Source organism: Pan paniscus, chromosome 18, assembly GCF_029289425.2.
Source record: "Pan paniscus chromosome 18, NHGRI_mPanPan1-v2.0_pri, whole genome shotgun sequence".
NCBI classification, from domain to species: Eukaryota; Metazoa; Chordata; class Mammalia; order Primates; family Hominidae; genus Pan; species Pan paniscus.
Genome location: NC_073267.2, coordinates 31,065,264 through 31,088,840, shown reverse-complemented (window position 1 = coordinate 31,088,840; position 23,577 = coordinate 31,065,264). Strand labels below are relative to the sequence as shown.

Sequence of the window (23,577 nt, the reverse complement as noted above, 5' to 3'; positions counted from 1 at the left end):
CACTTTCTTTCTCTCTGGGTTTGGCCTTTTCCTCTCTGCAATAGGCAAAGCTAAGAGGGGAAAGAGAGTGAGTGTACTGGTTATGGGAAAAGCCTTTGTCTATTTGAGAAATACTTGTTGAGGACGAGCACAGTGGCTCACGCCTGTAATATCCCAGCACTTTGGGAGGCTGAGGCAGGAGGACCGCTTGAGCTCAGAAGTCTGAGTCCAGCCTGGGCAACAGAGCAAGACCTTGTCGCAAAAAAAAAAAAAAAAAGAAAAAAGAAAAGAAAGGAAGGAAGGGAGGGAGAGAAGGAGGGATATTAATTGAGTACTTACCATGTGCCAGGCATTCCAATCACAAGTGCTGAGGCCCTGCGGTGGGGATAAGCTGGGATGTTCTAGAACCAGAGAATGGCCAGTGAGACTGGGCAGGGTGGGCCAATGGCCATCTGTGGAGCTGTACAAGAGACATTGGCCGGGCGTGGTGGTTCACACCTGTAATCCCAGCACTTTGGGAGGCTGAGGCAGATGGATCATCTGAGATCAAGAGTTTGAGACCAGTCTGGCCAACATGGTAAAACCCCGTCTCTACTAAAAATAAAAAAATTAGCCAGGTGTGGTGGTGCATGTCTGTAGTCCCAGCTACTTGGGAAGCTGAGGCACGAGAATCACTTGAACCCAGGAGGCAGAGGCTGCAGTGAGCTGAGATTGCACCACTGCACTGCAGCCTGGGCAACTGAGTGAGACTCTGTCTCAAAAAATAAAAAAAAATTAAAAATCAAAGAGACGTGAAGAGGTCTCACCTGGTTAGCTTTTATTTTCATCATGATAAAGTATGTATATTACTCGAAGTTTACCATTTTATTATTTTTTATCTTACTTTATTTTTTTGAGGCGGAGTTTTGCTCTTGTTGCCCAGGCTGGAGTGCAATGGCGCAATCTCAGCTCACTACAACCTCTGCCTCCCGGGTTCAAGTGATTCTCCTGCCTCAGCCACCCGAGTAGCTGGGACTACAGGCACCTGCCACCACACATGACTAATTTTTGTATTTTTAGTAGAGATGGGGTTTCTCCATGTTGGCCAGGGTGGTCTTGAACTCCTGACCTCAGGTGATCCGCCCACCTCAGTCTCCCAAGGTACTGGGATTACAAGCATGAGCCACTGCGCCCAGCCATTTTAACCATTTTTAAGTGTCCAATCCAGTGGCATGTAAGTGAGTTCCCACTGTTGCGTGGTCTGGTTAATTCTGTCATACCGGTGCCTCTTTGCCGAGTCTTCAGTGTGAAAACTTCATCTGCCCTTCTCTCTCTGTTCCCCTGCAGGCTCCAGCTCCAGCCTCTCCCTTCGGGAAAGGTGGACAGTGTTCAAGGTTCGGATGATGGCTGGGGTATGTCCCTGTGGGGCTTGCTCACCTCCAGGCCCCCCGCTTATATCTTCTGCCTTTTCCAGGGTCTGCTGTGGTACATTGTTCCCTTGGTCGTAGTTTACTTTGCCGAGTATTTCATTAACCAGGGACTTGTAAGTGAGGGGTGCTAGGAGGGGTGTGGAGGTGGCGATTGGGGCTGGGACCCACACGGCCCCGTCTATCTCCCCTGTCTGGTATTTGTTGCAGTTTGAACTCCTCTTTTTCCGGAACACTTCCCTGAGTCACGCTCAGCAATACCGCTGGTAAGAGGAGCGAGGGCAGTGGGCTGGGAGGGCGCCGTGGTGATGCAGCTGCCCTGCCCAGTAGGCACCGTGGGGAGCGGGATGGTCCCTGGAGGAGCCTCCTCTCCTACCCTCAACCCTAACCTCAGGTACCAGATGCTGTACCAGGCTGGCGTCTTCGCCTCCCGCTCTTCTCTCCGCTGCTGTCGCATCCGTTTCACCTGGGCCCTGGCCCTGCTGCAGGTACCAAACCCCTGCCCCTCACTTCACTCCCACCTTGGCTCCCAGCTTGGCTCCCAGCTTCCCCAAACCCCCTGCTTCCCACTATCAGTGGGAAGTGTAAATTTTTTTTTTTTTTTTTGAGACAGAGTCTTGCTCTGTCATCCAGGCTGGAGTGCAGTAGTGCAATCTTGGCTTACTGCAACCTCTGCCTCCCGGGTTCAAGTGACTCTCCTGCCTCAGTCTCCTGAGTAGCTGGGATTACAGGTGCCCGCCACCATACCTGGCTAATTTTTGTATTTTTAGTAGAGATGGGATTTTGCCATATTGGCTGGTCTTGAACTCCTGACCTCAGGTGATCTGCCGGCCTCAGCCTCCCAAAGTGCTGGGATTACAGGGAAGTGTAAATTGTACACTATCATTTCTTAGCACAGGGAACCAAAGTCCAGCAGAGCTCCATGTAAAATGTATAGTCTCAGGAGCCAAGCAAAACTGAGCTTCAGTACTCAGCCACTGTGTGACTTAGGGCAGGTCTCAGAACCTCTCTGAGCCTCAATTTCCTCATGTATAAATTGGGTGTGGCCAATACCTATTTTTCAGGGTAGTTGTAAGAAATAGAGATGAGAGAAAGAATCGAAGAACAAGATTTTGTTGTGTGTGTGTGTGTGTGTGTGTGTGTGTGTGTGTGTGTGTGTGTGTGTTTTAAGCATTGGGATTGGGCTGGGCCAGGTGGCTCATGCCTGTAATCCCAGCACTATGGGAGGCTGAGGCAGGTGGATCATTTGAGCTTGGTAGTTCAAGTCCAGCCTGGGCAACATGGCACAATCACATCTCTACAAAAATTAGCCAGGTGCAGTGGTGCACACCTGTAGTCTTAGCTACTGGGAAGCTGAGGTGGGAGGATCACTTGAACCCATGAGGTCAAGGCTGCAGTAACCAAGGTCATGCCACTGCACTCCAGCCTAGGCAATAGAGTGAGACCCTGTCTCCCAGAAAAAGAAAAAAGAAAGGAAAAGTCGGAACCTTCCTCTGTCGCCTAGGCTGGAGTACAGTGGCATGATCATAGGTCATTTACCTCAGGCAAAGAGACAGGCTTTCAAATAATGTTTCTAACTATAAGAAAATGTACAGTTCTTTTATTCTAGATAGTTAATTATAATAGAATTGGTGACTTTGAAGTCAGTGGGTTATTTATCTTGAGGGTGGTGAGCAAATTCAACTGCCCTTGGCAAACAGTAGTTTACAGCTTTAAGGGCGCAAACACCCTTCCTTACAACAGTCTAATAAAAGGAGTTTCATATAACCAGCATTCATTGTTTCAAGGTTACAAATCCACAGCCCCTGCAGGTAACTGTTACAATAAACTGTCAACTGTGACAGGAAAGTCCTCTGCCTTTGAAATTTAGGAACTTGGCCAGTCCTGGTGGCTCACACCTGTAATCCCAGCACTTTGGGAGGCCAAGGCAGGTGAATCACCTGAGGTCAGGATCAGGAGTTTGAGACCAGTCTGGCCAACACAGTGAAACCCCGTCTCTACTAAAAATACAAAAATTAGTTGGGCGTGGTGGCACCTGCCTGTCATCTCAGCTACTCGCTAGGCTGAGGCAGGAGAATTGCTTGAACCCCGGATATGGAGGTTGCAGTGAGCCGAGATTGCAGTACTGTACTCCAGCCTGGGCCACAGAGCGAGACTCCATCTCCAAAAAAAAAAGACTTAGGAACTCAATTCTGTGATAGCAAAATACAGAAATAGAGATTATACTTTAGGCTAGGTGTTGTGGCTCACACCTGTAATCCCAATGCTTTTGGAGGCTAGGGTGGGAGGATCACTTGAAGCCAGGAGCTTGAGACCAGACTGGGCAACATAGTGAGACCTCCCACCTCTACAAAAAATTTAAAAAAAAAAAAAAAAGCCAGGTGGGAGAATTGCTTGAGCCCAGAAGTTTGAGAGAGCAGCCTGGGTAACATCACGAGACCTCATCTCTACAAAAAACAACAACAGGGTGTGGTGACATTCACCTGTAATCCCAGCTACTCGGGAGGCTGAGGCAGGAGGATCGCTTTAGCCCAGGAGTTCCAGGCTGCAGTGAGCCATAATCATGCCACTGTACCCCAGCCTGGGTGAGACCCTATCTCAAAAAAAAGGATTACACTTTCATATTATGGCAAAAGCATGTAAATATCCTCCAGCCTCCTTCCTTATTTATCTGAGCAGTGCTGCAAGCCCAGGGTTTGTACCCACAAAACCCCAAATTTATAACTCAGGGTGCTTGTAGATACCACTGAAACATGTAGCTTATGGTTTTAAGCTACATGTTTTTAGCTATAATGTTTTTTGTTTTGTTTTGTTTTTTGAGATGGAGTCTCGCTCTGTTGCCCAGGCTGGAATGTAGCGGTGCAATCTTGGCTCACTGCAACCCCTGCCTCCCAGATTCAAGCGATTCTCAAGCCTCAGCCTTCCGAGTAGCTGGGATTACAGGTGCGTGCCACCACACCCAGCAAATTTTTTGTTTTGTTTTGTTTTGTTTTGTTTTTTAGAGACAGAGTTTCGCTCTTGTAGCTCAGGCTAGAGTACAATGGCGTGATCTTGGCTCACTGCAACCTCCGCCTCCCAGGTTCAGGCGATTCTTCTGCCTCAGCCTCCTGCGTAGCTGGGATTACAGGCACGTGCCACCACACCTGGCTAATTTTTGTATTTTTTAGTAGAGATGGGGTTTCGCCATGTTGGCCAGGCTGGTCTTGAACTCCTGACCTCAGGTGATCCACCCGCCTTGGCCTTCCAAAGTGCTGGGATTACAGGTGTGAGCCACCACACCTGGCTAGAGGTGTGTCCTTTTTAATGCTCAGCTTTAAGTCCACCTCAGATTTAATGAATTAGGACCTCTAGGGTAAGCCCCGCTTGGGGCATTTGTACCTAGATCCCCAGGCGATTCTTACATATACGAAAAGTATGAACCGCCAGGAGGAGGCCTACACACTGCACAAGAGGCAATGTGGTGTGGTCAGGGCTGGGAGGATGGCACCTCCTTGAGAGACTGGGGCACAGAGGTGGGACCTACACCCTGGGGTGGGGATCAAAGAGGCTTCCTGGCCAGGTGCGGTGGCTCCTGCCTATAATCCCAGCACTTTGGGAGGCTGAGGCAGGGGGGCAGCGACTGCTTGAGACCAGGAGTTCGAGCCCAGCTGAATAGGATGCCCGGCTACTCCCACCTTGTTTTACCATCGTGAACCAACGGTTTTTCAAACAGGGGCAATTTTGCTGCCCAGGGGATGTTTGGCAACGTCTGCAGGCATGCTTTGGTTGTCACAACTGAGGGATGCTATGGGCATCCTGCTAAATGCGCTGCCATATACAGGACAGCCCTCACCATGCAGAACAACCAGCACCAAATGCCAAGAGTGCTGCAATTGAGAAATCCTGGTTTCGATGGTCCCACTTCCTTTAAGAAGCCTCCATTTTTTTTTTTTTTTTTTTATGAGACAGGATCTTGCTCTGTCACCCAGGCTGGAGTGCAGTGGCACAATCATGGCTTACTGCAGCCTCCACCTCCTGGGTTCAAGCAATCCTCCTGTCTCAGACTCCCGAGTAGCTGGGACTGCAGGTGCGTGCCACCATGCTCAACTAATTTTTAAATTTTTTTGTAGAGATGGAGTTTTGTTATGTTGCCCAGGCTGGTCTCGAACTTCTGGCCTCAAGTGATCATCCCACCTTGGTCTCCCAATGTGCTGGTATTACCTGCATGAGCCACTGCACCAGGCTGAGGTTGAGAATTTTTTTTTTTTTTTTTTGGGATGGAGTCTCTCTCTGTTGCCCAGGCTGGAGTGCAGTGCTGCGATCTTGGCTCACTGCAGCCTCTGCCTCCCAGGTTCAAGTGATTCTCCTGCCTCAGCCTTCCAAGTAGCTGGGACTACAGGACCACTACACCCAGATAATTTTTGTATTTTTAGTTGAGATGGGGTTTTACCATGTTTAGTAGAGACCAGGCCAGGCTGGTCTCGAAATCCTGACCTCAGGTGATCTGCCCACCTCAGCCTCCCAAAGTGCTGGGATTACAGGTGTGAGCCACCGCACCGGGCTGGTGTTGAGATTTTATCTAGACCTGGCAGCCCTCTCCTTCACCAGTAACTCCTAAAACCAGGGGCCCCTGGAGGGGAGGCCACCTCTCCTTCCCTGCCCCGCCCTGGTCCCAGGCTTAGCCTCTCCCTCTGTTCACAGTGCCTCAACCTGGTGTTCCTGCTGGCAGACGTGTGGTTCGGCTTTCTGCCAAGCATCTACCTCGTCTTCCTGATCATTCTGTATGAGGGGCTCCTGGGAGGCGCAGCCTACGTGAACACCTTCCACAACATCGCCCTGGAGGTCAGCATTGGCCGGGCAAGGGCTGGGGGTGGCCTGTCCAGGGACACCCAGTGCAGGGATGTCTGGGACTGAAGCCTCACCCCTGCTCTCTGCCCTCCCAGACCAGTGATGAGCACCGGGAGTTTGCAATGGCGGCCACCTGCATCTCTGACACACTGGGGATCTCCCTGTCGGGGCTCTTGGCTTTGCCTCTGCATGACTTCCTCTGCCAGCTCTCCTGATACTCGGGATCCTCAGGACGCAGGTCACATTCACCTGTGGGCAGAGGGACAGGTCAGACACCCAGGCCCACCCCAGAGACCCTCCATGAACTGTGCTCCCAGCCTTCCCGGCAGGTCTGGGAGTAGGGAAGGGCTGAAGCCTTGTTTCCCTTGCAGGGGGGCCAGCCATTGTCTCCCACTTGGGGAGTTTCTTCCTGGCATCATGCCTTCTGAATAAATGCTGATTTTATCCATGGACTTCTTATATCGTTTTTGTCTCTAAAAAGAAAGTTTTATTATGAAAGTAATACATGCCCACTTTCCTATATATAGACAGCATAAAGAAGGTATGTCAGCAGATTTCTCCCTTTTTTGTTTGTTTGTTTGTTTGTTTTGACAGAGTCTCGCTCTGTCACCTAGGCTGGAGTGCAATGGCGTGATCTTGGCTCACTGCAACCTCCACTTCCCGGTTCAAGCAATTCTCCTGCCTCAGCCTCCCGAGTAGCTGGGATTACAGGTGGGCACTACCATGTCTGGCTAATTTTTATATTTTTAGTACAGACGGCATTTTGCCATGTTGGCCAGGCTGGTCTCAAACTCATGACCTCAGGTGATCCGCACACCTTGGCCTCCCAAAGTGCTGAGATTACAGGTGTGAGCCACTGTACCTGGCCTCTGCCGTCTTTGAGGCCTTACGTACTCATTCATTCATGCATTCATTGTTTGGGACAATCTGTAAACAATCATGTTGGACATTCTTTCCAGCATGAAAGTTTTCAGAGAAGTGGAAAGAATTGTGCAGTGAATCATCCTGAGTATGCGCCACCCTGTTCTATGTTAACATTTTGTTACAGTTGCTTTATCATGTAGTCCAGCCGCCATCAAATCTATGTATTCACTGTTCCATCAGTGAGTAGATAGAGCTAATGAATGGCAGGGTTGGCACCTGAGGCATTTTATTTTATTATTATTTTTTATTTTTAGAGACAGGGTTGCACTCTGTCACCCAGGCTGAAGTGCAGTGGCACAGTCATGGCTCACTGTAGCCTTGACCTCCTAGACTCAAACAATCCTCACACCTTGGCCTCCCAAGCAGCTGGGACTGCAAGTGCATGCCACCAAGCCCAGCTAATTTTTTTTTTTTTTTTTGTAGAGACGCGATCTTCCTATGTTACCCAGGCTGGTCTTGAACTCTTGAGCTCAAGCAGTCCTGCCTCGGCCTCCCAAAGTACTGAGATTACAAGCATGAGCCACTGCTCCTGGCCTCCTGTTATTTAGGTACAGTTTGTATACACAGTAAAATGTATAAATTGTTACATATTTTTACAGTAAACTGAGTCTGGGCCAGGCACTGTGGCTCACACCTGTAATCCCAGCACTTTGGGAGGCTGAGGCGGGCAGATCACCTGAGGTCAGGAGTTTGAGACCAGCCTGCACAACGTGACAAAACCCCGTCTCTACGAAAAATATAAAAAATTAGCCAGGTGTGGTGGCTTGCACCTGTAGTCCCAGCTACTTGGAAGGCTGAGGCACAAGAATTGCTTGAACCCAGGAGGCGGAGGTTGTGGTGAGCTGAAATTGCACCACTGCACTCCAGCCTGGGCAACAGAGCAAGACTCTGTCTCAAAAAAAGAAAAAAAAAACTGAGTCTGACTTAGTGTTTCTCATACTTCATTGTTACCCTTTCTACTATATTTGCCATATCTGAACCTAACAGTACTTTTATTTACTTAATATTTTTCATTAAAGCAACTAACCTTTAATATACATTCAGTTATTTTAAAGGGAAACATTATTAAAATCATGAGTTTGAGGTGATATATATGTATTTTCTACTTTACTTTAAATAGTTATGTAACTATTGGAGTTTAAAAATGAACATGCAAGTTCCCCCTGAGACTACTCCATTACGACCAGTGATGTTTGTGGACCCAGATCTAGGAAATGCTGACCCACTGGTTAATAGCATGGGCTTTGGGGGCAGAAGGAACTGACTTTCAGGTGCCAACCCTGCCATTCACTAGCTCTATTACCTTGGGCAAGTCACTTCACCTCTCTGCACCTCAGTTTCCTGATCTGTCCAATGGGATAATAATAGCACCAGCATTTCATAAGTTGCTTTTGGAAACTACACGAGATCATGTCAACACTCAATAAACATCAGCTCTGATCATGCTATGATATGACTCCTGCCTCTCACCTTTGCATTGCATTATACCCGTGTTTCTCAAACCTTAGTGTGTACTGGAGGCCTTGTTTTTTGTTTTTGTTTTCTTGGAGACCAAGAGTCTTGCCCTGTCACCCAGGCTGGAGTACAGTGGCATGATCATAGCTCACTGCAGTCTCAACCTCCTGGGCTCAAGGGGTCCTCCTGCCTCAGCCTCCTGAGTATCTAAGACTGCAGGCACGCACCACCATACCTGGCTAATTTTTATATTTTTGGTAGAGATGGGGTTTCACCATGTTGTCCAGGATAGTCTTGTACTCCAGAGCTCAAGTGATCCACCCACCTTGGCCTCCCAAAGTGCCAGGATCACAAGTGTGAGCCACTGCACCTGTCCCTGCCTGGCTAATTTTTTTTTTTTTTCTGTAGAGACGAGGTCTTGCTTTGTTGCTCAGGCTGGACTGGAACTCCTGGCCTCAAGTGATCCACCTGCTTCAGCCTCCCAAAGGGCTGGGATTATTACCCATGAGCCACCACACCCAGCCACAATATTTTATTTATCCATTTGTTAGTTGATGGATATTGGGGTTTCAATTTTTTGACTTAACTATGAATCATGCTGCTATAAATGTTTGGGTAAAGTTTTTGTGTGGACACATGTTTTCCATTTCTCTTGGATAATATCAAGGAGTGGAATTGCTGGGTTGATGGTAATTTTGTTTGATCCTTTGAGGAACTACCCGACTGTTTCCCAAAGTGGCTGCAATTTTACATTCCACTGGCAGTGTACGAGGACTCCACATCCCCACCAATACTTGCTCTTTTCCATTCTTTTTCCACCACAACCTCCGTCTCCCCGGTTCAAGTGATTCTCCTGCCTCAGCCTCCCTCTTTTTTTTTTATTTTTGAGACAGTCTCGCTCTGTTGCCCAGGATGGAGTGCAGTGGTGCTATCTCGGCTCACTGCAATCTCAGTCTCCTGAGTTCAAGTGATTCTCCCACCTCAGCCTCCCAAGTAGCTGGGATTACAGGCATGCGCCACTACACCTGGCTAATTCTTTTTTTGTTGTTGTTTTTTGTTTTTGTTTTGTTTTGTTTTGTTTTTTCAGATGGAGTCCTGCTCTGTCACCAGGCTGGAGTGCAGTGACGCAGTCTCTGCTCACTGCAGCCTCCGCTTCCTGGGTTCAAGCTATTCTGCCTCAGCCCCCCAAGTAGCTGGGATTACAGGCACCCACCACCACACCTGGCTAATTTTTGTATTTGTTATGGAGACGAGGTTTCGCCATGTTGGCCAGGCTGGTCTCCAACTTCTAAACTCAGGTGATCCACCGGCCTTGGCCTCCCAGAGTGCTGGGATTACAGGCATGAGCCACCGTGCCCAGCCTCTTTTCCGTTTTTGTTTTTTTTTTTCCTTTGGTTGTCTGGTTTGGTTTTTATTATAGCCTTTCTAGTGAGTGTGAAGTGGTATCTCATTGTGGTTTTGATTTGCATGTCCCTGGTGACTAATGATGCTGAGCATCTTTTCATGTCCTTATTGACCGTACATATAGTTCTTTGAGAAATGTCTTCTCAGATCCTTTGCCCATTTTTAAATGGGATTGTCTTTTTTTATTAAAGAGCCAGAGATCTGAAGTCTTTTTGAGTTGTAAGATTTCTTCATATATTCTAGACAGAAGTCCCTTATAAGATACATGATTTGCAAATATTTTCTCCCATTCTGTGTTGTCTTTTTACTTTTTTGATATTGTCTTTTGGTACGGAAAGACACTTATTTTGATGAAGTCCAATTTATCTATTTTTTGTTTGGTTGCTTGTGCTTCTGGTAACATATCTAAGTGGGAGCCAGGTGCAGTGGCTCATGCCTGTAATCCCAGCACTTTGGGAGGCCAAGGCGGGAGGTTTGCTTGAGACCAGGAGTTCAAGACCAGCATGAGCAACATTGCAAGGTTCTATCTCTATAAAAAATTAAAATAATGATAAAAGGAGGCCGGGCGTGGTGGCTCATGCCTATAATCCCAGCATTCTGGGAGGCAGGAGGACAACTTGGGCCAGGAGTTCAAGACCAGTCTGGGCATCATGGCAAAAAAAGAAAAAAGAAAAAATAATTATCCTGGCAAGGTATGCCTGTAGTCCCAGCTACTTGGGAGGCTGAGGCGGGAGAATTGCTTGAGCCCGAGAGGTGGAGGTTGTAGTGAGCTGAGATTGAACCATTGCACTCCAGCCTGGGTGACAGGAATGAAACCCTGTCTCAAAAAATAAAAATAAAATAAGCCAGGTGTCGTGCTGCATGCCTGTACTCCCAGCTACTCTGGAGGCTGAAGTGGGAGGATCACTTGAGCCTAGGAATTCGAGGCTGCAGTGAGCTATGATCATACCACTGCACCCCAATGTGGGCACAGAGCAAGACCCTATCTCTTAAAAAACAAACAAAGGGGCGGGGTGCAGTGGCTCACGCCTGTAATCCCAGCACTTTGGGAGGCTGAGGCGGGCAGATCACGAGGTCAGGAGATCGAGACCATCCTGGCTAACACGGTGAAACCCCATCTCTTTTTTTTTTTTTTTTGAAACAGAGTTTCATTCTTTTTGCCCAGACTCCCGGGTTCAAGCGATTCTCCTGCCTCAGCCTCCTGAGTAGCGGGGATTACAAGGGTGTGCCACCACACCCAGCTAATTTTTTATATTTTTAATAGAGGCGGGGTTTCACCGTGTTGGCCAGGCTGGTCTCAAACTCCTGACCTCAAGTGATCCGCCCACCTCGGCCTCCCAAAGTGCTGGGATTACAGGCGTGAACCAGCGCGCCCAGCCTCCTACATTTTCTTCTAAGAGTTTTATAGTTTTAGCTCTTACATTTAGATCTTGTTTTCATTTTGAATTAACTTTTTTGCAGGTGGTGTGATACAGCAGTCTGTGCAGAAAAAAAGTTAACATAGTAGACCCTAACTGCTAACTTTATTTTTACTTTTATTTTTTATTTTGTTTGGAGACAGGGTTTTTGTCACCCAGGATGGAGTGAAGTGGCGTGATCATAGCTCACCGTAACCTTGAACTCCTGGGCTCCTCTGCCTCAGCCTCCCAATTAGCCACCACACCCAGCTACCTTTTGTACATTTTTTTGGTAGAGACGGTGTCTCACTATGTTGCCCAGTCTGGTCTCAAACTCCTCAGCTCAAATGATCTGCCCACCTTGACCTCCAGAGATACTGGGATTACAGGCTTGGGCCACTGCACCAGACCCAGGTTTATTCTTACACCAATACAACACTGTCTTAATTACTATAGCTTTGTAGTGAGCTTTTGAAAATAGGAAATGTGAATCCTCCAACTTTTTTTTTTGGAGACGGAGTCTCGCTCTGTTGCTCAGACTGGAGTGCAGTGGCACTATCTCAGCTCACTGCAAACTCCATCTTCCAGGTTCAAGTGATTCTCCTGCCTCAGCCTACCAAGTATCTGGGACTACAGGCAGGTGCCACCATGCCCGGCTAATTTTTGTATTTTTAGTAGAGATGGGGTTTCACCATGTTGGCCAGGCTGGTCTTCAACTTCTGACCTCAAGTGATCCACCCTCCTCAGCCTCCCAGCGTGCTGGGATTACGGGTGTGAGCCATCTCATCCAGCCTCTTTTTTTTTTCTTTTAATATCTAACATCCTTTTTAGAACATCATTGCTGTTTGCCAAATAGAAGACACAGACAGCAGATGAACAGTGGAAACAGAACCCGGTGACCTGAGCCACCTAGTGGCTGGGGACCCTCCCCTCTACCTGGTGGACCAGCCTGGCGACCTCTGCCCCTCCCCGGGCCCCTGGGCCTTTGGCATGATGCTGATGGGGCGCTGTGGGCAGTGAAGTCCCTTGACTCAAAGCAGAGACTTGAATGGGTGCTGGAGAGTGGGGACAGTGGAGAGGGCGGGGAGGGGGAGAGGGCAGGGAAGGCCTGGCAGGCCCCCAGGGCTAGGGGGAGCAGCGGAAGTGGAGGAAGCCAGAAGCTGGGGAGATGGTGTCTATTTTTGTTTTCTGAAAAGGGGCGCCTAGGGGCTTGCACGCAGGTGGCAGCTGCAGCTGGGGTGGGTCACGCACTGACGTCCCCGCCTGTCTTGGGAACAGCTTCCAGCAGCCGGTCCCTGAACACTCCTCCTCTCCCTCCTTGGCCTCGCTGACCTCAGAGTTGGGGGCCCGGAGGCCGGCGTCGATACACTGCTGCATGGGGAACTTGGCCTTGGTGGGGTCCATCTTGCTGCATTTGCGCGTCCTTCGCATTGAAGCCCTTTTGGAGTTCCTCAGGGGGGGACTCGTCACCTCCACGGGTTCCAGGCCACCAGGGCCAAGCTGCTTCTTGAGCTCCTCCTCCTAGTACTCCTGCACCACCTGCTTTCTAGATGCGCAGCTTGGCGCAGCCCCGCACAGGCTCCGTGGAGGCTTCCAGCTCGTCCTTGAAGCTCTCCATGCACTAGCAGTCAGCCGTCTGAATCTCAGTGAAGAACTGCCAGAAGCAGGCCCGGGGGACCCCTTCCGGCTCCTGACCAACACCAGGTTGAACTGCGTGACAATTGCCTAGTGGACCACCTGCTCCGTGAGGGCGCATTTCTCCTGCACCTCTAGATCAGCACACCAGATGACCAGGTAGTTGACCATCTTCTCATCAGGCTTGGTGTTCACCATGCTCCTGCTAAAGCCGTCTTTTCTTTTTTTTTTTTTGAGACGGAGTCTTGCTCTGTCGCCCAGGCTGGTGTGCAATGGCATGATCTTGGCTCACTGCAGCCTCCGCCTCCCGGGTTCAAGCGATTCTCCTGCCTCAGCCTCCCGAGCAGCTGGGATTACAGGCGCCCACCACCACGCTCAGCTACTTTTTGTATTTTTGTAGAGACGAGGTTTCGCCATGTTGGTCAGGCTGGTCTCAAACTCCTGACCTCAAGTGATCGCCCCGCATCAGCCTCCCAAAGTGCTGGGATTACAGGTGCGAGCCACCGCACCCAGCCTGAAACTGCTTTTGCTGAGCGTGTCCACGTTCCAGGTCATGCTCTTCTTCTTGGGCATCTCCTCCAGCTTCTGCTCCCAGCTCAGCTCCTCATGTAGCCACTCCACCTCCACCCTGGCACCCTCTGACACCTCCAGCTCCTTCAGCTTCCTCTGGCACTCGGCCATCTTGCACTTGTACTCCCAGCAGCCCCTGTCCAGTTCCTCCTTCTCCTTCTGGAACTGCTCCATGAGCTCCACCCGGGCTTGGTGCTGCCAGCGGAAGAGGTTAGCCCGGTGGGTGTTGGGATGCCTCTCCTCTTCATCATCGCTCAGTGTGGCCCCACACGCTGTAGTCCAACATTTTGCCTCTGCGACCCAGCTAACTCCCTGAACAGTGGTTCTCAGTGAGGTAGTACTGCCCCCTAGGGCCATTTTGGAAGCTTGTTTGTGGGGGCTTTGATCTCACTGTGAATGTGACAATGTCCTTAGAGGGAGAGAGCAAAGCCATCCTGCCATGCACAGTATGGTCCTGGATGAAGAGAGATTCTTCTACGTTTGAGTGGTTTTTTTAATATCCCCGCCAGACATCCAACAATATGTGCTAAGAATCTAACTTCATTTTACATATGAACCCAAAGTTGCTTGTTTTGTTTTGTTTTAGATATAGAGTCTTGCTTGGTCACTCAAGCTGGAGTGCAGTGGCACGATCTCAGCTCACTGCAACCTCCGCCTCCCAGGTTCAAGCGATTCTCCTGCCTCTGCCTCTTGAATAGCTGGGATTACAGGCATGCACCACCAAACCTAGCTAATTTTTGTATTTTTAGTAGAGACAGGGTTTCGCCATGTTGGCCAGGCTGGTCTCGAACTCCTGACCTCAGGTAATCTGCCCGCCTCAGCCTCCCAAAGTGCTGGGATTACAGGCATGAGCCACTGCGCCCAGCCTAAACCCAAAGTATTTCTTGCTTGGTTTTAATATACACTGAATTTTTCAAGAATTCGACTATCGTGTATTAGTATGAACTAAATGTTTGTGTTCTCCTGCCAAATGCATATGTTGAAGCCCTAATCCCCAATGTCATAGCATTTGAAGGTGAGAAGGTGAGGCCCTTGGAAGGTAATTGGGGCTAGATTACGTCATGAGGGTGGGAGACTTCATGATGGTATTAATGCCCTCGCAGAAAGAGAACGAGACAAGCAATCTCTTTCTCCACCAAGTGGGGATACAGCAAGAAGGCAGCTGTGAGCAAACCAGAAACAGAGCCCTCACCAGACACCAAATCGGTTTGGCCAGCACCTTAATCTTGGACTTCCCAGCCTCCAGAACTGTGAAAAATAAATATTGTTTTTTAAGCCACCCTGTTTATGGTATTTTGTTATAGCAGCCTGAGCTGACTAAAATCTCAGGTCATTGAAGGAAGATGTATTTTGCTTCGTTGGGATCTTTACCAAGAGCTGTACTTGGACAATTCCTTTACTGAAGGCAACACACGCATTAAAATCCATTGCTTACCAGCTGCACTGCAGTGCCTCAGTCACCATGATTCCAAGTATAAAAATGCTAAGTATAGGCCAGGTACAGTATCTCACGCCTGTAATTTCACCACTTTGGGAGGCTGAGGCACTCAGATCACTTGAGATCAGGAGTTCGATTCCAGCCTGGCCAACATGGTGAAACCCTGTCTCTACTAAAGATACAAAAATTAGCTTAGCATGATGGTGTGTGCCTGTAATCCCAGCTACTTTGGAGGCTGAGGCAGGAGAATCGCTTGAACCTGGGAGGCAAAGGTTGCAGCGAGCTGCACCATTGCACTCCAGCCTGGGCAACAAGAGTGAAACTCCATCTCAAAAAACAAAAAAAACAAAAAAACTAGCTACTAGCTATATGCTATTTCAAGATGTATATAAATATCATTATTATACAGAAATATTGAAAAGCAATTAATAAAAAAATACATCAGGCCAAAACCAACTAAAATGAAGTTGGAAAGCTATATTAGTATCAGAAAAAATAGACTCACAAAAAGTATTACTGCAGATAAAGAGTGTCATCTCATAATAATAAAATAGTCCCAGCCTGGCCAACATGGCGAAACCCCGTCTCTACTAAAAAATACAAAAATTAGCTGGGTGTGGTGCCACGTTCCTGTAATCCAAGCTACTTGGAAGTCTGAGGCAGGAGAATCACTTGAACCTTGGAGGTGGAGGTTACAGTGAGCCGAGATTGTGCCAGTGCACTCCAGCCTGGGTGACAGAGTGAGACTCCATCTCAAAAAATAAATAAAAAATAAAATAAAATATTCAATTTAACAGGGATGTATAACAAAAACTACTCTGTACCTAATAATAAAAATTTAAAACATGTGATATAAATATTGAAAAAAATGTTGATACAAGCTTTATTTATAATATGGCCAGGTATGGTGGCTCACACCTGTAATCCTAGCACTTTGGGAGGCCAAGGTGGGAGGATCACCTGAGGTCAGGATTTCCAGACCAGCCTGGCCTGGTCTCTACTAAACATGGTGAAACCCCATCTCTACTAAAAATACAAAAATTAGCCAGGTGTGATGATGCACGCCTGTAATCTAAGCTAATTGGGAGGCTGAGGCACGAGAACCTCTTGAACCTGGGAGGCGGAGGTTGCAGTGAGCCAAGATCATGCCACTGCACTTCATCATGGAGGACACAGTGCAACTCCATTAAAAAAAAAAAAAATCTACAGGAGAATGAATACATTGTGGTATCGATCGTCATTCAATTGAAAACCATTCAGGAATTTAAAAAGAATGACTGGGCTGGGCGCGGTGACTTATGCCTGTAATTCCAGCACTTTGGGAGGCCAAGGTGGGCAGATCACCGGAGGTCAGTACTTCGAGACCAACCTGACCAACATGGAGAAAACCAGTCTCTACTAAAATTGTAAAATTAGCTAGGTGTGGTGGTGCATGCCTGTAATCCCAGCTACTCATGAGGCTGAGGCAGGAGAATCGCTTAAACCCGGGAGGCAGAGGTTGCGGTGAGCCAAGATTGCGCCATTGCACTCCAGCCTGGACAACAAAAGCAAAACTCCATCTCAAAAAACAAACAAACAAACAAAAAAGAATGTCCTACCATACTGGTGCACTTAACACGGATGAATCTCATAAGTATTATGGTCAACAATAGAAGCCAGGTACAAAAGAGGATATGCCTTATGATTCTATTTATATGAAGCTCAAGAACCGGCAAAACTGGCCAGGCGTGGTGGCTCACGCTTGTAATCCCATGCTTTGGGAGGCTGAGGCAGGATGATTGCTTGAGGCCAGGAGTTCGAGACCAGCCTGGGAACATAGTGAGGCCCCCCATCTCTACAAAAAACAAAAACCCCACAAAAAACATTAGCTGAACTCGGTGGTGTACACCTGTGGTCCCGGCTACTTGGGAGGCTGAGACAGGAGGATCCCTTAAACCCAGGAGTTCAAGGCTGCTGCAGTGAGCTGGGATCTTGCAATTGCACACCAGCCTGGGCAAGAGAGTGAGATCTTGTCTCTAGTAAAAAAAAATCAAAAAACAGGCAAAACTAATAGATGATGATAGACACCAAACCAGTGATTGATTAGTGCAGCTGATTCATTTAGCTATATGTATGTTGTCTTTTAATAATTACAATAATAGGCAGAGTGTGGTGGCTTATGCCTGTAATCCCAGCATCCTGGGAGGCCGAGGCAGGCAGATCACTTGAGGCTAGGGGTTTGAGACCAGCGTGGCCAACATGGTGAAACCCTGTCTCTACTAAAAATATAAAAATTAGTTGGGTGTGGTGGTGCATGCCTGTAATCCCAGCTACTCCAGTGGCTGAGACAGGAAAATTGCTTGAGCCTTGGAGGCGGAGGTTGCAGTGAGCAGAAATCGTGCCACTGCACTCACACCTGGGCGACACAGCAAGGCTCTGTTTCCAAACGAAAAATTTATAATAATAATAAAAACATATCATTGAACATGTACTATGTGAAATGCACTGAGGGGATACTAAGACATTCCTGTCTTCAAGGTACTTGAGGTCTATTTGAGAAAATTAAACACAAAGCAAAATACAATAAAATTGTGTGTATCAGAAAGTTATATTATCTGTGAATTTCATAGTCTTGTCTTGTCTTTTTTTTTTTTTTTTTTTTTTTTTGAGATGGAGTCTCGCTCTGTCGCCAGGCTGGAGTGTAGTGGCGTGATCTCGGCTCACTGCAACCTCCGCCTCCCAGGTTCAAGCGATTCTCCTGCCTCAGCCTCCCGAGTAGCTGAGACTACAGGCACGCGCTACCATTCCCAGCTAATTTTTGTATTTTTAGTAGAGTTGGGGTTTCACCATGTTGGCCAGGATGGTCTCTATCTCTTGACCTCGTGATCCTCCCACCTCGGCCTCCCAAAGTGCTGGGATTACAGGCATGAGCCACTATGCCCAGCCTGAATTTCATAGTCTTTTGAGACATTTATTTTAGAAAGGGGATATTGAAGCCAGGCACATTGGCTCACACCTGTAATTCCAACACTTTGGGAGGCCAAGGCAGGAGGATCACTTGAGCCCAGGAGTTTGAGACCAGCCTGGACAACATAGTGAGAATCCATCTCTAAAAAAATTTAAAAAATGAATCTCAGCCAGGCACGGTGGCTCACGCCTGTAATCCCAGCACTTTGGGAGGCCAAGGTGGGTGGATCACTTGAGGTCAGGAGTTCAAGACCAGCCTGACCAACATGGTGAAACTCTGTCTCTACTAAAAATACAAAAATTAGTTGGATGTGGTGGTGCATGCCTGTAATTCCAGCTACTCACAAGGCTGAGGCAGGAGAATCGTTTGAACCCAGGAGTTGGAGGGTGCAGTGAGCCGAGATCACACCACTGCACTCCAGCCTGGGCAACAGAGCAAAACTCTATCTCAAAAAATAAAAAATAAAAATAAATAAGTCTCGTGTGGTGACGGGCGCCTGTAGTTCCAGGACAATGATTGTATCACTGCACTCCAGCCTGGGTGAAAGAGCAAGACCCTGTCTCAAAATAAATACATAAATAACAGTCCAACGTGGTGGCATGCACCTGTAGTCCCAGCTCGGGAGGCTGATATGGGAGGATCACTTGAGCTCAGGAGTTTGATGCTGCAGTGACCTATGATCACACCACTGCACTCCAGTCTGGGTGACAGAGTGACACCCTCTCTCAAATAGTAATAATAATAATTTTTAAGATTAAAAAAAGAAAGAAAAGGAAAAAATAAAAGAAAAAGGGGGGATATCAGTGGCTGGAGTTGCGTGAGTGAGGGGGAGTGTGGTACCCAGCATTTTGTCCCACAGAGGGGTTCCCGTGGCACTCCCTCCCCTTTTCCCACGCTCTGTCCTCTCCTTCCGCTCAGTTCATTCCCCTTCCGCAATAAAATAATATACTTGGAAGCATCTTCTGTGACCTGCGAGTTAGAGGACCTGGTTTCAGAATCTCATGCTGTCACAACAGAGCCCTCCCCCGCACTGCAGAGTCCTGCTTTTCTCATTTGTAAAATGAGGTTAGTAATAGCTGCTTTTCCTGCCCACCTATAAGTTTTCATGAGTTTCAAGCACCTCTATGCATTTGAAATTGTTATTCAAATGCCAATTATGGTTATCATCTTCCTGCTTGCTGGCTGTGTTATTACAGGCACATGAAGAGAGTCAATCTGCTGTGAGAAATACGTACGCCCACATGAACTGGAGACACCAGACTGATCAAAGCTCTTTCAGGGTGTGGTTCCCACTCTGGGACCATTAAGGACCCCATCAGAATCTGGGTATTAACAAAATTCACCTATTAAATACACCCATGTTACGTTTGTCTCCAGTCACAGAGCCTACTACACTCATAAAGGAAGAAATTATTAGGTAAATTACTAGGTTTTCTTTCCCCTTTTTTTTTTTTTTTTTTTTTTTTTTTTTGGCGACAAGGTCTTGCTCTGTCGCCCAGGCTGGAGTGCAGTGGCAAGAACTTGGCTCACTGCAACCTCTGCCTCCCGGGTTCAAGCGATTCCCCTGCCTCAGCCTCCCAAGTAGCTGGGATTACAGGCGTGCACCACCATGCCCGGCTAATTTTTGCATTTTTAGTAGAGGTGGGGTATCACCGTGTCAACCAGGCTGGTCTCGAGCTCCTGATCTCAGGTGATCCACCCGCCTCAGCCTCCCAAAGTGCTGGGATTACAGGTGTGAGTCACCATGCCCGACCTAGGATTTCTTTAAGTCAGCTGCCTTCATTCCCATTTTTCCTATTTACAAGACGAAGTTGAGGCCAAGCACAGTGGCTTAGTCTTGTAATCTCAGAGCTCTGGGAGGCCAATGCTAGAGAATTGCTTGAGGCCAGGAGTTCAAGATCAGCCTGGGCAATATAGTGAGACTCCATCTCTACAAAAAGTAAAAATATTAATTGGGTGTAGTGGTGTGTGCCTGTTGTCTCAGCTACTCAGGAGGCTGAAGTGGGAGGATCGCTTGAGGCCAGGAGTTTGAGGCTGCAGTGAGCCGTAATCACACCACTGCACTTCAGCCTGGGCAGCAGAAATTGCAAAAAAAAAAAAAAGAAAAAAGAAAAAAAAGGCCGGGCGCGGTGGCTCACACCTGTAATCCCAGCACTTTGGGAGGCTGAGGTGGGCGGATCACGAGGTCAGGAGATCAAGACCATCCTGGCTAACACGGTGAAACCCCATCTCTACTAAAAATACAAAAAATTAGCCGGGCGTGGTGGCAGTTGCCTGTAGTCCCAGCTACTCGGGAGGCTGAGGCAGGAGAATGGCATGAACCCGGGAGGTGGAGCTTGCAGTGAGCCAAGATCGCGCCACTGCACTCCAGCCTAGGTGATGGAGCAAGACTCCGTCTCGAAAAGAAAAAAAAAAGACTAAGTTGAATTCACTCAAAAATTGTTGGAGTCTGGCTCTAAAACAACACATCTCTCAACAGTTTAGATAGCTGTGGAATAATGTTTGGGTTGGAATGCAAACTATCGATTTGACCTTAGACAGGTCACTTGACCTTTTAGGACATCAACATCCTCCTCTCTAAAGTGGAACAGTGTGGCCTGCCTTCTGGGGTTATTATGCTTTTTTTTTTTTTTTTGAGATGGAGTTTTACTCTTGTTGCCCAGGCTGGAGTGCAATGGCGTGATCTCGGCTCACTGCAACCTCCACCTCCTGGGTTCAAGCAATTATCCTGCCTCAGCCTCCCAAGTAGTTGGGATTACAGGCATGTGCCACCACACCCAGCTAATTTTGTATTTTTAGCAGAGATGGGGTTTCACCATTGTTGGTCGAGCTGGTCTCGAACTCCTGACCTCAGGTGATCCACCCACCTCAGCCTCCCAGTGTGCTGGAATTACAGGCGTGAGCCACCACACCCAGCCTATTATGAATACTTTTAAAAGGCAATCAGGCTGGGTGTGGTGGCTCGTGCCTTTAATCCCAGCACTTTGGGAAGCAAAGGCAGGCGGACCACTTGAGGTCAGGAGTTCAAGGCCAGCCTGGCCAACATGGTGAGATCTCATCTCTACTAAAAGTACAAAAATTAGGTGTGGTGGCAGGCACCTGTGATCCCAGCTACTCAGGAGGCTGAGGCAGAAGTATCGCTTGAACCTAGGAGGCGGAGGTTGCAGTGAGCCAAGATTATGTCCAGCCTAGGCGACAGAGCAAGACTCTGTCTCAAAAACCAAACAAAAAAAGAGAATGAGACAGAGCCATATGCACTGATACAGAATGAGCTGCAAGATATATGAATAATGAAATAAGATGCAGGAAACAATGGTAGAGACAGATATGTTCCAGGTAGACGCACACACACACACACACATACCCTGATCTATATAATTCATATATATATATTGAATATATATATATATACACACACATATATGTATACATACACACATACAATACATCTATCTATATCTTTTCTGTCTCTATCTAGTCATTTCTTGGTATCCTCAGGGGATTGGTTCTAGGATTCCTGGGAGATACCAAAACCTGTACATACTCAAGTCCCGCAGTTGCCCCTGTGGAACCTGTGGTTACAAAATGTGGGCCCTTGGTATACATGGGTTTCAAATCCAGTGAATACTGTTATTTTTGATTGACATTTCGTTCCAGATGTGGAACCCACCTGTATGGAGGATTGACTGTATTTATTGAATAAAATCCACATATACGTAGACCTACACATTGTTCAAGAGTCAACTCTGTGTGTGTGTGTGTGTGTGTGTGTGTGTGTGTGTATACACAAAGAGAGATACGGAGAGAGAGGGCACAAAGAGACATCTGGAAGATAACGCTATAAACTGACAATTATGTTTGCTTCTAGAGAGAAAAGCTGATGAACATGAGGTCAGGGCAGGAAGGAAACATTTTTTCCTGTATATTTTTTCTTCCTGTGTATTCTGTTGTACCATTTTCATTTTGTAAAAATGTACACATATTATTTAAAAATAAAGAGAGCTGGGCGTGGTGGCTCACGCCTGTAATCCCAGCATTTTGGGAGGCCGAGGCGGGTGGATCACCTGAGGTCAGGAGTTCGAGACCAGCTTGGACAACATGGTGAAACCCCTTCTCTATTACAAATACAAAAATTAGCTGGATGTGGTGGTGCACGTCTGTAAATCCCAGCTACTTGGGAGGCTGAGGCAGGAGAATTGCTTGAAACTGGGAGGCGGAGGTTGAAGTGAGCCAAGATCATACCATTGCACTCCAGCCTGGGCAACAAGAGCAAAACTCCATCTCAAAAAAAAAAAAAAAAAAAAGATATTTATGGATTTACAGATGTACAATGAACCTTGTTTTTTTTTTTTAACTTTTTTTTTGGAGACAGAGTCTTGCTCTGTCGCTCAGGCTGGAGTGCAGTGGCACGATCTTGGCTCACTGTAACCTCCACCTTCAGGGTTCAAGCAATTCTCCTGCCTCAGCCTCCTGAGTAGCTGGAATTACAGGCATCTGCCACCATGCCAGGCGAATTTTTGTATTTTTAGTAGAGATGGGGTTTCACCATGTTGGCCAGGCTGGTCTCAAATTCCTGACCTCAAGTGATCTGCCCACCTCTGCCTCCCAAAGTGTTGGGATTACAGGCATGAACCACCATGCCCAGCCTCATATTAAGTTTTGACGGTGCTGGGTGGGTTGTGAGTACATAGATGTCCATTGGAATAGTCTTTATTCTTGTCTGTTGAAATATTTCACAATAAAAAATAAAACGGCCAGGTGTGGTAGCTCATGCCCATAATCCCAGCACTTTGGAAGAGCATGCTCTTCCCTTCCCAGCACTTCCCTGTCCCGCTCCCATATCAAAACCACCTTGAAAAATGTAACACAGTCCCTTGCCCTAAAACCTCTGCCGATGGCGGCTCCAAACCACAGGCCTATAAAGACCTGCAAGATCTAGCATCGTCTACTTTTTTTTTTTTTTTTTTTTTTTTGAGACAGAGTCTTGTTCTGTCACCCAGGCTGGAATGCAGTGGTGTGATCTCTGCTCACTGCAATCTCTTCCTCCTGGGTTCAAGTGATTCTCCAGCCTCAGCCTCCCACGTAGCTGGGATTACAGGCAGGTGACACTGTGCCAGGCTAATTTTCGTATTTTTTAGTAGACACGGGGTTTTGCCATATTGGCCAGGCTGGTCTCGAACTCCTGACCTCAGGTGATCCACCCACCTCAGCCTCCCAGAGTGTTGAAATTACAGGAGTGAGCCACTGTGCCTGGCTAGCATTGTCTACCTTTTTTTTTTTTTTTTTTTTTGAGATGGAGTTTCGCTTTTGTTGTCCAGGCTGGAGTCCAATGGCTCGATCTCGGCTCACCACAACCTCCGCCTCCCGGGTTCAAGCGATTCTCCTGCCTCAGCCTCCCGAGTAGCTTGGCTTACAGGCATGCACCACCACGCCTGGCTAATTTTGTATTTTTAGTAGAGATGGGGTTTCTCCATATTGGTCAGGCTGGTCTCGAACTCCCGACCTCGGGTAATCCGCCTGCCTCGGTCTCCCAAAGTGCTAGGATTACAGGCGTGAGTGAGCCACCGCACCCGGCAGGATTATCTACTTCTATAC

General features: G+C 47.8%; 1 protein-coding gene and 1 pseudogene across 17 annotated transcripts in view; one reads left to right on the top strand and one right to left on the bottom strand.

Annotated features, from left to right (window-relative positions):
- Positions 1-23,551, top strand: part of LOC117978823 (battenin) — a 31,883-nt gene extending 8,332 nt beyond the window's left edge. For 9 of the 17 annotated variants that reach the window (XM_034952200.3, XM_063597416.1, XM_034952195.3 and 6 more), the window contains 6 exons: positions 1,306-1,352; positions 1,433-1,501; positions 1,596-1,651; positions 1,780-1,873; positions 6,066-6,206; positions 6,308-6,664. In XM_034952200.3, coding sequence (XP_034808091.1) covers positions 1,306-1,352; positions 1,433-1,501; positions 1,596-1,651; positions 1,780-1,873; positions 6,066-6,206; positions 6,308-6,427 — 527 coding nt within the window. In that variant the 3' untranslated portion in view covers positions 6,428-6,664. Of the gene's footprint in view, positions 1-1,305; positions 1,371-1,432; positions 1,502-1,595; positions 1,652-1,779; positions 1,874-4,206; positions 4,329-6,065; positions 6,207-6,307; positions 6,665-6,826 lie in introns of those variants that run through there. The other 8 variants (XM_063597417.1, XM_034952202.3, XM_034952196.3 and 5 more) reach the window with 5 other exon arrangements.
- Positions 12,636-13,883, bottom strand: LOC117978824 (hsp90 co-chaperone Cdc37-like; annotated as a pseudogene).
- Positions 23,552-23,577: the final 26 nt, after the last annotated feature.